The following is a 16,943-nucleotide window of genomic DNA, read 5'->3' on the forward strand; positions in this document are numbered from 1 at the left end:
AAATAGATAGTAACACAGTAGCAAATTCAAGAATTGAAGAATGCAGCAGGGCGTAGACTACGCCCCTTTTTGGCGTACATTACGGTCTTCAGAAATACAAAGGGCGTAAGCTATGCCAGGTGACACTGTAAGCTACGCCAGTTGCTGAACCAAAATTCCGAATTTTATGGTTTTAATTCAAGTTCAGTTTATATCATTCAAGCGACGATTTTTGGAAGTTACCATTCATATTTTCTCATTCCAAGAGCAGTTCCTAACATTCCCAAGACCCCAATTTCATCATCAAATCACAATTCCATGGAGCTTAAAGCCTTAATTGAAGAATCAATGATGATATCAATGATGAAGATTTTAGGCTAATTCTCTTTTGATCATTCTCATGTGAACAATTATGTAAGACAATTGTATTGAACTTTTCTTATGTTCATGTTGGATTAGATGTTTAATTTCTCATTAGTCTTTTAACATCTAATTAATGTTGTTTGGATTGTTTGAATGATTACTAGTTTATAACCTTGAATGAATTCCATCTATCTTTTGATTTCAAATTCTTGTTAATCAATTAGGAATCTCTTATGAACTTGTAATCTTGTTAATAAATAGATAATTTAGCTGTGTCAATTCTCCGATTTTCATTATCGTGAATCATCACAACCTAATTGATTAGTTCTTAGCATTCATTCAATCCAAGCTTATAACGAATCATGTCTATGTGATTTCCAACGAACATAAGTTAGGTTATACTTTTGAAATTATAATTTGAAGCATGAGAATGATCCCTTTTATTTAATTGAAGTTATTTTGTTAAGTTTATTATCAAGTTTAGTTTTTAATCAAACCAATCATTTAATCGATTTTGAGTTCATGTCTAGTTTAATTAACTTTGTAAAATTGTTTAACATTTTCCCTTGATTCCCTATGGATACGATACTCGACTTACCCTAGCTAATTAGTGGTATTTAGTTTATATTTTTGATCGGTCCAACGACAACGATCAGAAGGCCTTTAGTGTTAATGATAATTCAAACGGCCCATGGATTTTTTATTGTGGCGCGACGGATACGATGACATATGATATGTCTAATTTTTCAGAATACGCAAAACCCAAGAAAGTATATATTGAAGCAACAAATAAAGGGAAAATGGATGTAAAAACTGGAGGAACAATTAAAATTTATCCGGGTATTAAACTATCTAATTGTCTTTGTGTTCCATCATTGTCACACAAACTCTTATCAATTAGCCATGTGACAAAAGAACTCAACTGCTCTGTTCTCATGTATCCAAATTTTTGTCTCTTACAGGATATCAGGACGGGACGGATTATTGGGCGTGACACTGAGAAAAATGGACTGTATTATGTCGATGAAGTGAATGCAAGTGGAAGTGTGATGCTAGCTCATGGGGCAAATGAAAGAGAAGCTTGGTTATGGCATAGAAGACTGGAACATCCTCCAGTTAGTTATTTACATACTTTATTTCCTAGAATTTTTCCTTTGAATAAATCAATCTCTTGTGAAACTTGCATATTAGCCAAAAGTCACAGACAAACCTATAAACCTAGCAATACAAGAATTCAGACTCCTTTTTCATTAATTCATTCAGATGTGTGGGGTCCTGCCCCGATTCTTGGGGGTCAGAATTTTCAATATTTTGTGATTTTTGTTGATGACTACACTAGGATGACTTGGATTTATTTTTTAAAAAATAAAGCTGAAGTATATGATAGGTTCACTGTTTTTTATGCCATGGTTCAAACACAATTTCAAAAATCTATCAAAGTTGTGAGGTCTAATAATGGTGGAGAGTATGTTAACACACAAATGAGTCAATTTTTTCAATCAAAAGGGATAGTCCATCAAACTACGTGTCCTCATACCCCAGAACAAAATGGAGTTGCTGAGCGGAAAAATAGGTTGTTATTAGAAATGACTAGGGCTCTCATAATTGAATAATGTGTTCCAAAATATTTTTGGCCAGAAGCCTTAGCCACTTCCACTTACCTGATTAACCGCCATGTACTGTGTTTGTCCATATTCCAAAGTCGTATCGCAACAAACTTGAGCCATGTGCTGAAAAATGTGCTTTTGTGGGATATGGAATAACTCAAAAGGGGTATAGAATAAACTGTGACTTCCTCGAAACCAAGTAATTTATTCTTCGCAACATAGTGGTCAGGGGGAGGAGCAATGTGACCCTCTGAGTTGGCTGGGGTATACCTCAGAGCATAGTACTCAAGTTTCTTCAGAACCTAATACCATAGTTTCTCAAGAACCTACCACTACAACTGATCCAATTCATCCGAGTGAATCTCAAAAAGAAGAACAGTCCTCTCAAAGTGCCACCGAAGATATGAGTCCTCACCTGATATCCGAGGTACGTAGTTCTTCTGAGGATGTTACACTGGACACTGTTGTAGCAAATTCAAATCAAGATGTGTAGGAAAATGAAGAACAAGTGGACACACAGAAATATGTACTCCCAGCAAGGTCAACAAGAGGAATTCCTGCAAAACGATACTCTCCAGAGAAATTTTCCAAGAATTCTAAATTTCCAATGGCTAACATAGTGACAGGAAATTTGTCTGAAGAAGCAAAAGCATTCATAACCAAGGTATATTCGGAAGAACTCCCATCAAATGTAGAACAAGCTTTGATGGAGGAAAAGTGGAAGGATGCTATGAATATAGAAATGGAGGCACTAGATAAGAATGAAACATGGGAGAAATGTGTTTTGCCACAAGGAAAGAAACCAGTAGGATGCAGGTGGAACTATACAATTAAATATAGACCAGATGGAGAAATTGAAAGGTATAAAGCTCGATTAGTTGCCAAAGGATACACTCAAACATATGGAATTGACTACTCTGAGACATTCTCTCCAGTTGCAAAGTTAGATACTATAAGAGTCCTGTTTTCAATAGCAACAAATCAAGGTTGGCCTCTTCACTAGTTCGATGTAAAGAATGCCTTTTTACATGGAGAATTGAAAGAAGAAGTGTATATGGAAGCTCCGCCTGGCTTCTCTCATGGTTTCAAACATGGGGAATTCTGTAAGCTAAAGAAGTCCCTGTATGGATTAAAGCAGTCACCTAGGGCATGGTTTGGTAGATTCACACCGGCAATGAAAAAATATGGTTATAAACAAAGCAACTCTGACCATACTTTGTTTTTGAGACATAAAGGAAATCAAATTACTTGTTTGATAATTTATGTCGATGATATGATTATCACCGGGAATGATGAAAGTGAAATCAAGAAGCTAAAAGAAGAGTTATGTGCAGAATTTGAAATGAAGGATTTGGGAAATTTAAGATACTTTCTTGGGATTGAGGTTTTGAGAACACAACATGGAATCTTTATTTGTCAGAGAAAGTATATACTAGATTTTTTGGCAGAAACAGGGATGATCGACTGTAAACCGGCAGAGACACCCATGGTTATCAATCAAAAATTGTTTATGAGATTAGATGGAAAACTTGTTGATAAGAATAAGTACCAACGGATGGTGGGAAAATTGATTTATCTCTCTCAGACTCGTCCAGATATTGCATATGCTGTTGGAGTAGTTAGCCAGTTTATGCACCAGCCTCAAGAAAAGCACATGAATGCAGTTCTAAGGATTGTTAGATATCTCAAAGGAACTGTTGACCATGGAGTCTTATTTAAGGCAAATGGTCATCTTAATATACAGATATACACAGATGCTGATTGGGCAGGAGACAAAGGAAACAGAAGATCTACATCAAGATATTTTTCCATAGTAGGAGGTAACCTTGTTACATGGAAAAGTAAAAAACAAAAAGTTGTCTCCTTATCTAGTGCCGAGGCTGAATTTCGAGGTATTGCTAAAGGTTTAGCAGAAGCCTTGTGGTTGAAGAAACTTGTAACAGAACTAGGATTCGCTCCAAAAGAAAGTATCCAGATCATGAGTGACGATGAAGCTGCTATTCAAATATCTGAAAATCCTGTACAACATGACAGGACCAAGCATGTGGAAGTTGACCGTCATTTCATCAAGGAAAAACTTGAAAACGGAATCATCAAGCTGCCGTTCGTTAGATCAGAAGACCAACTTGCAGATATTCTTACTAAAGCAGTAGAAACCGGTATACTTTACAAATGTCTGATCAAGTTGAATTTTGGAGATCCCACTATTCAACTTGAGGGGGAGTTTTAGAAAGAAGAAATGATCCGGGATCTAGACAAATCGTCATCACTTCCCAAAATAGAAGATTTGGCTTTATCAACAATTCAAGGATCGACTTGCTTAACAATTCAAGATCTGCATTACATAATTTATATATTTAGTGTATGCAATTCTAGTATAAAAGGAACTCATTGTAATTCATATTGATATATCGAAAATCACAAGAATTATCAGTAACAATTCGTGTCACATACCTCTTATCAAAGTTCACTATATACCCTATTTATAATTATGGATGAGTTCTGAAATGTCACTTATTAGGCCAACAATAATCTCTTAACACATGCATTACTAAAAGACTTGTTATGTTTAAGCTTGTTAATATAATCAATGATGATTGATTCTTGACAATTGAAAATGCTTCGGTTAATATATAAATGATGCCGAAATCTTATTGTTATGTTTAATTAAGCTTGATTTCGCGCGTGACAACATTTTAGATCATACCAAAAGCAGACATATAATGAGATCAGTTCATGATCGAATGCCCATGCAAGTGTACTTAATAAGGAAACCAACTTACTGTAATTGTTGAAACAATATGGATTGAATTCATTAATCAATTAGGTGTCGATTATACATGCAACACAAATTACAATTTGGAGTGCATGCTTTATTCGTTAAGTAAATTAAAGCTTTTATACTTATTCATAAACATAGATATAAAGTTCTCTAATGAACATCCAAGGATGGATTGCATCGGATCTAGTAGATGTTCAAGTTGTGACTCTTTCGATATTGTGGTTGTCTAGCTACCTTTATCGGCCACCTCCTTCACCACCTCCTCCTTCACCGCCACCTCCTCCTTCACCACCGCCGCCTCCTTCACCACCACCGCCGCCTTCACCACCTCCTCCTCCTTCACCACCGCCTCCTCCTTCACCGCCACCTCCTCCTTCACCGCCTTCTGGTGGAGCGTCTCCTTCACCGCCACCTTCTGGAGGCTTAGTAGGAGCACCTGGAGGAGGTTTGGGTACTTTAGGATTCTTTTTGCTATCACAATCAAAGTAGCAAAAGCACATGTATTTGGCTTCACGTTGGTGGCAAGCTCCATGCTTAGCACCCTCCCAATCTATGCATCGTTCATCGCACTTTTCTGTGTGTTTGCAGTCTCCAAACCATGTCTTGCTAGGTTTTTCACAAATTTTTGACTTCACCGCCGCGATTTCTGTTGATCACATTATAATTAAATTCTTTGAAAGAACCACAATGAGAAATATAACATTCGCCAATTAATTAAGAAACATAAGCAGAATTATAATTGGAAAATTAACCAAAAGATCCTTTGAATAAAAGTTGATTAATCGCTCATCACCTGAGATATTGAGAACAAAAATGAACAAAAGGAATGTAAACAAAGCAACCGAATGTCTCTCCATCATAATGGAACACTCGCCAAGAGTTGTTTGAAGAAAAGGTTTGAGACGATGGGGGTATTTATAGTAGATAGAATTGAAGTGGTTAATTTGAAGCAAATTACGTTTAACTACATGATACGAAATTTCAATATCTCAACATCTGTTATAGTTGTATGTTAGCAAAACTATCCAAATTAAGAAAACTTATCATATTTCAAGGTCAAGAAAAAAAAAATCCAATACCTTATAAATACTAGTACGGTACCCGCACAATACGGCGGTGACCATGATGGGGGTTGGTGGTGTCGGCGACGGGTGGTCATGATGGCGACTATTGTTGGTGGTGACAAAGTCGAATGGTGCAGGTTGATGTAAAGTAAAGGTGGTGGTGTGGAAATATTTAGAAGATAAAGGACTCATGGTGTAAGTTAATTCATTATAAGGGTAAAATGGTCATTTCGCAACTCTTCTTTTCAACAAGGTGTGGATAATCTTTAGGGTTATTTACTGAAATGGTATCTGGACTATCCACCATATTACTGGTTTCATACCTAAAACTTTAAAATTACTCTCATCATACCCCAACTTATAAATTCTTCACTCGGACGATACCTGAACCTGACGGGCGTCAGTTTGGCCGTTAAGTTAGGGTATGACTACCGTAAATTTTAAACTATAAGTAGATAATCAGTAATATGATGCATAGTCTAGGTGCCATTTATGTAAACCATTATAGTTTAAAATTTACAGTAGTCATACCTCAAATTAACGGCCAAACTGACGTCCGTCAGGTTCAGGTATTGTCCGAGTGGAGAATTGATAAGTTATGGTATGATGAGGGTAATTTTAAATTTAGGTATGAAACCAGTAATATGGTAAATAGTCTAGGTATCATTTCAATAAATAATCATAATCTTTATATAGTAATATAAATATTATCCATTTTACTAGATACTAGATATGTGTGCCCATACAATGCACGGGTTGGTTGCAAATACTAAGAAGCACCGGATAATTAATAACCGATCTTTTGACGTAGAATGCAAAGCGAGTTCGGTATTGACCATATACAATCTGATGGTATAAGGTTATCTGGCTTCCTAGTTGCAAGTCGGTAGAAAACATATAAGGCTATCTTCAATAAAACTAGATCTATACCCGGTCGTTGATCGGATTTGAAACAATAAAGTATATTGATAAGTATACAAAACACGATCAACTTTATCTCATAAAAAAACTTAAACAAATAATCTAAAATTAAAATCGTCATTGGTATAGGATGGCATTGTAAAATCTGCAAATAGATTTAAATTTAATTGTCCTAACCAGATCCTCCTTAGTGAGTTACTCGAATTTAATGATTTTGATATATATTAAAATTGTCAATACTCGATCTTACCCGAATTTTGACTTGAAACCAACTCGCAAAATTGGGTTATGATTGTGAAATCTCGATCTGGTAACCCGCCAACTTGATTTTTTTAGGTTGGGGTCAGGTTGACTTTTAGGGTTAATTATTCAACTTGTCAACCCAAAAATATTTAAATTTAAATAATGTTTTTTTAAAGGTCGACCTACCAACTCATTTTATCCCACAACCCATTTGACTTGGAATCAACCTGTCAACCTACCAACACACATGACCCGGGATCAAACTGCCAACCCATTTAACCTGCCTACCTACCTTTATTAACCCATGTGACATGAAATCAACCCACTAACCCACCTGAAATCAACATATTAATCGGATCGCTTAGGTAGATCCTTACTCAGGTCCGAGTTGAAGTTACTGTCTTAAAACTTTTATTAGCTTAAGTTGGGGTCATAAAGTTTCAATCCGTCAACCGTATGCAAATCAACCCGATTAATAGGCCTACTACAAAGTATATGATTTGTCTTAGTTTTAAACCGCTAAGTATAGCCATTATACCATAGTAAGAGACCTTATAGCTTTAATATTTATATTATGTGTATATATATATATATAATTATTCAACTTAACCATTTATCTTTTAAATATTCCACCAGTAAATAACAATCAAAATTCAAAATGGATGATTGACAAAGCTGATCACTATTACCTCGTTACCGCATATAGTACCGAACTAATATGTTTGTTTTGGTATAAACATGACATAAAATGGAAAGAAAAAGAAAAAAAGAAAAAAAAAACTTGTATAGAAAGTTTTAAAATGTAAACTCAAATAATTGTTATTTCTTATAACTTTAAACTTAGATTCAAGAAAGTAACACTTTTAACATATTTACTTGACATATGAACTCCTAATTAAACTTCTATATTATAATTTATCATAATGAGATTCAAACAATTTTATTTACTTGACATGTGATCTCCTAATTAAATGATATTATTTTTTTGTTAAAAATTCTGTAAGCCGAACTTCTTATATATTTGTTTAATTCATATATTAAATATTGTTTAGTTTATAAATGTGTTACTTCATAATACGTGAGCTGACAATTAATATTAGAAGTGGTTAAATTCAAGTCCATTCTCAAATTGATATCCATTACAATAATTTTTTTAAAAGTTACCATGATTAAAGAATGTATAATAAATACATAAAAGAGTTATTATATTTGAAATATTTATGTTTGACTTTTAATTAAAAGGTTGAGATTAATTTGAATTTTAATTTGAGTGGTCAAGATCACATGTTAAATTTATTTTTTTCTCTTAGCTATGATAGTCATATATATATATATATATATATAATGTTAATTTTGTCCATTAGTTTGTTTGACTCGACTGAAACATCATTGCACTCTTAAGTTTGTTTGTCACTTTGCCAAACCAATTTGCTTCTAAACAAACGGAAAAAATTTTGATTTTTTTAGTTTGAGAAGCAAACGGAAAAAAAATTGATTTTTTTAGTTTTTTATTTTTTAATTTATAGTTTGTGTTTGTATGTATATTTAATATACTGTTTTTTTAACTTTATATGAATGATGATATGATATGAGCAAACATAATATTGAATATGTCGGGTTGGAGACAAAATAAGCTCAGTGTGTTGGTCTCTTTGTGTTGAAACAGTTTGCCGATATAATGTTAAAATGACCGGTTTGTTTTGGCAGTTTGTATATGTCATAAGTCGCTAAGAATAAAATTGTATGAACTGGCGGATATGTATTATCAATATGTAATTAACCTGTACCGTATATTATTTTGTAAGCAAGAATGAAAATTCCGAAATACTAAAACTGAAGCAATATTGTACTGATACCAGTACCGAAAAACCGTACAATAGAGATTTGGTATCGGTTTTGGTATTTCATCTTTGGAAAATTTGGTTTTGGTACTGTTAGCTTCGGTTTGATTAAGATATTTAGATATTTTCAGTTTCCATATTTAGAGAAACGTACCGAATCCATATCATTACCGAGTATTCAGTTTGGTATTTGGTTTTGAGATTTAGTTATTTTTTATTTTAATAATTTTGGTTTTAACTCAATTCGATACGGGATTGTTACTAAGCTCATCCCTATCTCTTCTTGATAAACTAAATGATAAGACATTTTGAGTTTTTTTAAATTGTGGGTAGCATTTAATGAATTTTGATTTCTCAAATATGACAATTTGCTTAAATAATTAATATTAATTAGTTAATGAATAATTAATATATTTTTAGTATTTTAAGACAAAATTTTTTCAACTGTAAATTTGGTTTCAATAGACTTACATATTCATATACCGAATTTCAGTTTCAAGGCTAACCAATTTTGGGAAAAGTTCTGCCTACAGTCCACTATGATTTGAACCCAATTCTTGTTGGAGAGATACGATAAATAACGAACAAATTCAGATATTAAACAATCTTTGAAGGCGTGAAACACTTTCAGATTGAATCAATTCGGTGGTTCACCCCAAAATATTCAATCGGATATAATCAAAGATTCAGGATTACTCTGTATGTGTGTGTTTGAGATTATGTGTAAACTAGAGATAATTATTGAGAGAATTCGTGATCAACTGTATGAAAGGATTAGGGCTCATAACTGCCTTTTAAGCATTTAAAATCATGACTTTGCAAGATTGATAAAATTAGTCTATCAAGTTCTGAAAATTAATTGCTGAGATGTTTTTGCCCCACTAGGGGTTGTGCCCCTTGGACTCCGCTTTCAGGGGAGCTGCTCCCGGACCCCTGTCCCTTAGGGGCTTCATACTAATAAGTACATATAAGCGTGCACTAGGTACGAACCATCAAACTCATATGATATATTATTATGACTTAATTGGTCAAATAAGTTAATTCAATTATACTAAAATATCGAACATTTTTAATTCAAACAAACTTACATATTCATATAATTAACTTTGCACATAGTTTAACTAAACCCATGGCAAAACATATGTAAAAATCACATAGTTTGTTGTGGGGAAAATTACCAGAAAAATTATATCACAAGGTCATGTTTAACCAATGCAATGAAAAATACATATCCAACTATATACACGAGACGGATGAAATTGATGAACCTAGAAAGTAGGCCAAACAAAGGTCGTTCCGATCCCAAACTTTCTGTGCAACAAATAATGTCCATCAGAAAAGCCAACAACAAAATGTAGCATACGACCTCAACTACGTGTTTAGAAAACCAAATTTATATGATATCATAATAGCTAGCTTTTTCGTAACAGCTAAAAATTACTTTAGGTTTAATCTCATGTAATCTAAGCTTCCAAATAATTAAGTTACGTATTAAAAAAAAAAAAAAGTATATTGATGGGAACCCCTAAATTCTATATATGTACCGAATTGGTACCCATATAACCCAGCAAGGATAATGTCAAGGTTATTCAACCAATTTAATTCAATTCTGCCTTTGGCAGGGATCGAACCCGGATCGCTTTCAGAAAGTGGCAGTTGGTAACCAACTTAAGAAATTTAGTCTTCATATCGATTATACTTTTATGAGACTGTTAAGTACTAATATAGATAAACTCAAAAGAAATTTAGTTTTTATTGTCGACAACAAATTATATAATATTTGTTTTGAATATATTTACCGAACATAAATAACCAACAATGGATATCGGTTATTGTTGTATTAGATTATCTAACAATATCTTTTGAAACATTAGTTTCTGATTTATTTTTTTTGACAATCTATAAACTTCAATATCATTAAATATTCTGGTCATGAACGACATATATATATGTTTTTTAGTATGAATAACAATATAACAACCAAAATAAGAAAAAAAACACAACGTAGAAAATTATCCGTTATTATAGTTAACACCTGATATAAAAAAAAATTATAAAAAAGATAACGTTAACTACAAAAACGACATGAGCGAGCGTTTTCAAAATAATCATGACATAACAATTACAGTAAAGTAATTACGTATAAAAGTATTTGGTAATTTCAAACATTTAGTTAAAAAAAAACCTACAAAAGTAATGATAATTGTAAAAATGGTACGGATAATAGTGTCAAACGACATTATTGATCTATATGATGTCTTCGACAAAAATGAATTGTATAGTAATTTGGTTATGGGTGACTATTGGAGTATTGGCCAACCAATGAATATCACACGTCATTTTTAAACTTCATTCTACTTTCTTTCTTATTTATTTGTAAAATAATGATCATTATACAAAATATATGTAACATACACAAAAATATATATACATTGTACGGCTATACAACATAACCATATAATCTGTATAATAAAAAATATTTTATTATAAATGACATTCTATATTTTTATTTTAATCGTGAAAAATTACACACATATTTATTTATTTTTGTATTGTTTTTTACTTGTTGGATATTGGAACCAAGTACGTAAACCCATCCCTCCACAATTACACGTATGTAGATGCAGTGAGTGGCTTACGAAAGTTCGATAGTATCGTATTTCATGCTAATAAAATTATATCTTTTGCTACAGGAAAACTTCTCGTACCATAAACTTTTGTTCAGTTTGATGAGTCATTATATTAATGAATAATGATGCTGTTAATAGACTGAAATTTTAATATGGTGGATTGAGGATGTCTAACAAGTAATAAACTTGTTTTGTGGTGTATTTTGCTAGTGGGCCTAGACTCCCTGTTGAGCTAAGATTGGAAAAGCTAAGTTAAAAGCCCACGGCACATTCGGCCCATATTGTTTTGCATTTTGTTTGGATATATCTCTTTTGAATTGTTGACTAGAAGCCGCTCACGTTTTGTGTTTTTGCATTGTCTGACCTTAAATTCTTAAACATAAGACCCTATTTTTCAAATATCTTTTAAGATAACATCACTTAACAACTTCAAAGAAATTTTTTCATCTATCCACCATTCATATTCACCATTAATTTATCACATGATTTACATCCATTCCACCATTATTTTTATCCTATATAAAAAACTCACTATTATCTTCATCTTAAAATTGAGAATTTTATAGTTGATTTGAATATTTAGAGCTTTGTTGGACTTGGAGATTGAAGAAGAGATTTTCATCAACCATTCATTAGTTTTGCTTTGTTGGGTTGTAACGTACCTTAATTACTTGGAATGCTGCTTGGAAATAAATACAGTATTCATTTAAGCATTTCTTCAAACATGTTTTTTCTCATTAAGAATATTTTTATGGACTAACTATGGGGCAGAGGATGTAATCACAATTACACATCAAATTATTAGTTGAAAAAGCAACACAGAACTAACAATTATACCTATCACCCATGCAAATGCGACGTCGGTGTTAAACAAAATCCTCAAGAATTTGGCCAATGACTAAAATCTCAGATATGTGGCTCATTAGTGATATTAATTAAGGAAAATTTAGTCTTTGAGCATAGCTCAGTGGTTGAAAGGACATCTTCCCATTCAAGAAAACTTGTGTCCAAGCCTTGTGGTGGACATATAAATTCCTTCTATGAGGGCTTGTCTTGTGTATACTCAGGTTCAAGTCTAAGAGGGCAGAATATATTTCTATTAATTGTCGTGCCTTCGGACGAATTAGTGGAGGGTCCCCCCCAACATTATTGGGTATTTGAAATAGGCATTTCTACTTCGATGAAGCTCTCTAGCGCGAACCCAGTTAAAACAATGTATGCTAGACCTTCCGTTGTCAAATCATGACACAAAATTTTGAAGCGAAATTCACCTTAAAAAAAAGATTTTAGGAAAAAATTATATAGGAGGCCCAAGTGATTATTAAATAAAAACTTATTCAATTCAATATAGTAAATTATTAATCCTTTTACCTTAGAGGAAAAATAGCGCAGCTAGCAGTATCAAAATACAATGTTGCTAATTTACCATGACATTAGGACGTACTGTATGCAATAGACCACTATAATATAAGAGATGTCTTAATGAGTAGAATAAGAAACTTTTCATTTTAGATAACCTACAAGGCAATAAGTATATGCGCCAGATTTAATTAGTAGTATAATAATACTTTGTTAAACATGTTTAACATATCCTATATATTACATATATATATAATAAGAACTCGATTTAACACGTCTAATTAGTAGGATGCGTTCGATCAATTCCCAGTTTTGGGAGGGGGTGGTGGCAGTGGCACACTCGGCTTCAACCTGGCGCAATCATAGATGCATACACAAATGAGCTTCTCTTCACCTGGCGACGATATCCATTTTCCCCATTCTCAAATATGTTGCAATTTTTCGCGCACTTGTCTTCAACGCACTTTCCCCTATAATATGTTGCGTCTTTGTCACAACGTTTTCCTGTCACGATTGTGATCTCTGTTCATGTTATGTAAGTCGAGTCACTCTAATTAGAAAAACTTTGCAATATTATTATTGGGAGCTCGGTTAGCCAAGAATAAGAAATTAATATATATATGTACGTATATCAAAATCAATGCTACTGTAACGGTTAATAAGTACCGTAACATTTTACAGGCAAAAGAAAAAGAACTTCAATAACAGACCATGCATACAATTTTGAAAATCTGAAGGGAATAGTTAAATAAATTTCTTAATTTAAGAACGGGAGGCAATAACAACGAAGATGAGGATTAGAAATGGCGATAAAGCTGCAATCAAACTTTTTGTCATTTTTGTATCAAGACAAAACTCAAGAACCCTTATTAGGAGTTAATTAGTGAAGAAATGAAGTTCAAGAGGATGTAGCTAGATTATTTATAAAGGGAATGTGACTTCACAGTTGATGTTTTGTGAAGAGCCTAAAATTTTATTGCATTGGTTTAAATTTTAGCTAGACTGTAATTGTAATTGTATGGCTATTAGCGTCTTGATAGTTTAGCCTCCTTTTGTTAATATAAATTGATATATTTTGTCGGTTTAAAAAAAAAATCAAATTTTTTTTTCCATTTAAGGTTATTTTGAGTTTTTGACACGTACATATGGCTTTGTAATATCTTAAATAATAATAATAATTGTAAAATATTATTAGCTAAATTGTAATACATGTAGGATTAGTTTTAGATTAGGATATGGATTTTATGTAAACTGGTTTTTAGGTAATACTTGGAGTCCAAATTTAAAGCTAAAACCGGGTAGATTCCATATCTTAGACAAACATAAACTAGGTAACTTAATTGTTTAGAATTAGGAAACCTAGGATGTCCCCCTTCTCTATATATAGAGGAGGGGGGAGGCTGATTGTAGACACCCCAATCATTCCAATGTAAACAGAAATTCACTTGGTTAATAAACAAGGTTAGTTTTCGGGGAACTTCTCCTTGGTTTTCTTTGTAGTTTGATTTGCCTTAAGGTTTGTTGGTTTATTCCAACAATTGGTATCAGAGCCTCGTTACGTTGGTGTCTTGAAGCTAGATCGACTCAAAGGTAGACAATCCCTACAATTTGTATTCTCTTGTTTTGGTTCGTCGGTTTCTGCGCAGCTGCGGAAAAAACGCTGTTGCGTATTCGTTAACCGTTGGATCATTGTTTTTTTTTAACTGGAGGTTGAAGACACATAGATATAGTTTCTGAGCGGAGGGATTTCCGATCAGATGTTTCAAGAGAGAGATACAGGCTGTCGAAGTTTCTGTCCATAATCAGAGAGTTTCAGCTTGAAGCAAATTTTTGTAGAGCGTTTGAAGGCTTACGTTTGTCGGGAATTTTTGCAAGACTCTTGGGGTTATTAAGGTTGGTATTTCAAAGGTTTAATACGACAAGATTCAAGCTTCAAACGGAATTGATAGGTGAAACTTCAAAGCTTCAAGAATACGGGTTATCTATGTAGCTTCAAAGGTTTGATTGGAAGTGGATGGAAAGACAAGGGACAAGACTTGGAGAGGGGCATCTATGGGAAGCAATCAAGGGAAGCTGGACGTGCAAATGGGATGGACAAGACTGAATGGTTTATTCCAGGGTCCAAGGGCTCGCGTTGGTAGAAGACGTGAGGGATTGGAGTCGGCTGAAGCTACATGGAATTTTGCTAATAAGGCGGAGATTGTAAAATATTATTAGCTAAATTGTAATACATGTAGGATTAGTTTTAGATTAGGATATGGGTTTTATGTAACTGGTTTTTAGGTAATACTTGGAGTCTAAGTTTAAAGCTAAAACCGGGTAGATTCCATATCCTAGACAAACATAAACTAGGTAACTTAATTGTATAGAATTAGGAAACCTAGGATGTCCCCCTTCTCTATATATAGAGGAGGGGGGAGGCTGATTGTAGACACCCCAATCATTCCAATGTAAACCGAAAATCACTTGGTTAATAAACAAGGTTAGTTTTCGGGGAACTTCTTCTTCTTGGTTTTCTTTGTAGCTCGATTAGCTTTAAGGTTTGTTGGTTTTATTTCCAACAATAATGAAATGGAAAAAGTCAAAAAGAAAAAATTATATATAAAAAAACGTGATACATATCATTATAACAAAGAAGCACACGTGCATATGAGTTCACTCACACACCCACGAAATAGTTCAGACATGTTTATTTAGGTGAGCCTAATCGGGATAATAAGGTACGTTGCCCCATTAATTAAATGATCAATTTGTCATTCAGGTGTGGGCATTGTAGCTTCTGAGAGTAAGCTACCTCAAAATATATTAGTGACCACAATTTCTCAAAAGAGTAACCTACTTTCTCTAAATGTTTTGTTTATTAACGACTATTTTATATTTAATTTTGTTTTTTACTTTAACGGCTAGGAGTTTGTTTCAAATTAAGTTATTAAAAAAAACTCAAACTAAATTCTTGTGTCCACTAATGAAATCTACTTTACGCTATCAATCATTATTTAACAGTGACGGAACTCATATCCATTTTTATCTATAGTCTCGATTTGTTTTTAGGAATTGATAATAGTACCATAAAACTTTATTTTTTTTTATTATTTTTTTTTGAATGGCGGGTGGAAAGGTCGTTCCATCGAGCTGAGCAGTGACATCCAAACACACAATATGCTCAGCGTTCGAGGCGCCTTACACCGCTGGTACCCTCAAAGGGAACCCATTTTACGCTAAAAAGAAGTAAATTCCCGAAGTCAATGGGGAATACAAGATTCGATCCCATGACCTCCAAGTCAACATCACCTCTCTCAAAGATACCCAGAAGGTACCCCAGCTGGCCACTGCACCAGAAGCTAGGTGGTTACCATAAAATTTTATTGATCTACCACATTTATGCATTATATGCTTGTACAGCCTGCTGTATATCTTGTATTGTGTGGTAAATCTATTAAATTTGATGGTATTAATATCAACTCTCCCTAGTCTTATATTGACTAGATTATTACGATTATTAGCATTTTTAAAATTTTTGGTTGAGCAGTTTTAAAAAGTTTTTAAGCATTTTGATAGTTTTCATTTCTCATTTAGTTGCACAAGTATAACTTTATAACTTTTATTTTTTCACAATTATCTTAAAAGTTTAGACTTAGTTACCATACACATATATACTGACATACTTTGACTTGGTATCGTCAATAAACAATGCACCAGTTTTAATTAAAAAAATTAAAAAACTACAGACATGTGGCTCAGACTACCCTAATTATACAGTAATTCGATCGGCCAACGGATTGGAAATAGATCAAGCTAGAGATGATCTGATGCTTTTTGATAAGAGTATGACATCATCTCCAATGGCATATAGAAAAAACTCAAGTATATCGGCCACCTCAACTAGCTACATTGATTTTAATTTGTCTCGAACACGTACGATATACTGGATATCTGTACGTATGCACACCGACAAGCACACTGAGCCTTCAGCTTTGGTTTTGGAATTTTCTTGCTTAACATATGTAAACGTACGTACGTGCTTAATAAAATTAACCCTTTTGTAATTTAAAAGGATCTTGTTATAATTTTAACTTTCAAGTGTGCTACAAATTGCCAAAGATCTTGTAACTAGCTAGTGAGGATACTTTTTCAGAAGCAACGTTTTAAAAACC

The 16,943-nt window shown here is 33.3% G+C and overlaps 1 protein-coding gene across 1 annotated transcript; it reads right to left on the reverse strand.

Moving 5' to 3' along the window:
• Window positions 1-4,967: 4,967 nt before the first annotated feature.
• On the reverse strand, window positions 4,968-5,626 carry LOC122594291 (anther-specific protein SF18-like). The gene is made up of 2 exons (XM_043766769.1): window positions 5,525-5,626; window positions 4,968-5,377 (listed from the first exon to the last, which is right to left on the reverse strand). Exons 1-2 carry the CDS (start codon window positions 5,589-5,591, stop codon window positions 4,968-4,970), a joined length of 477 nt encoding a protein of 158 aa, XP_043622704.1. The 5' UTR covers window positions 5,592-5,626.
• Window positions 5,627-16,943: the final 11,317 nt, after the last annotated feature.

Source organism: Erigeron canadensis, chromosome 3 (assembly GCF_010389155.1).
Source record: "Erigeron canadensis isolate Cc75 chromosome 3, C_canadensis_v1, whole genome shotgun sequence".
NCBI classification, from domain to species: Eukaryota; Viridiplantae; Streptophyta; class Magnoliopsida; order Asterales; family Asteraceae; genus Erigeron; species Erigeron canadensis.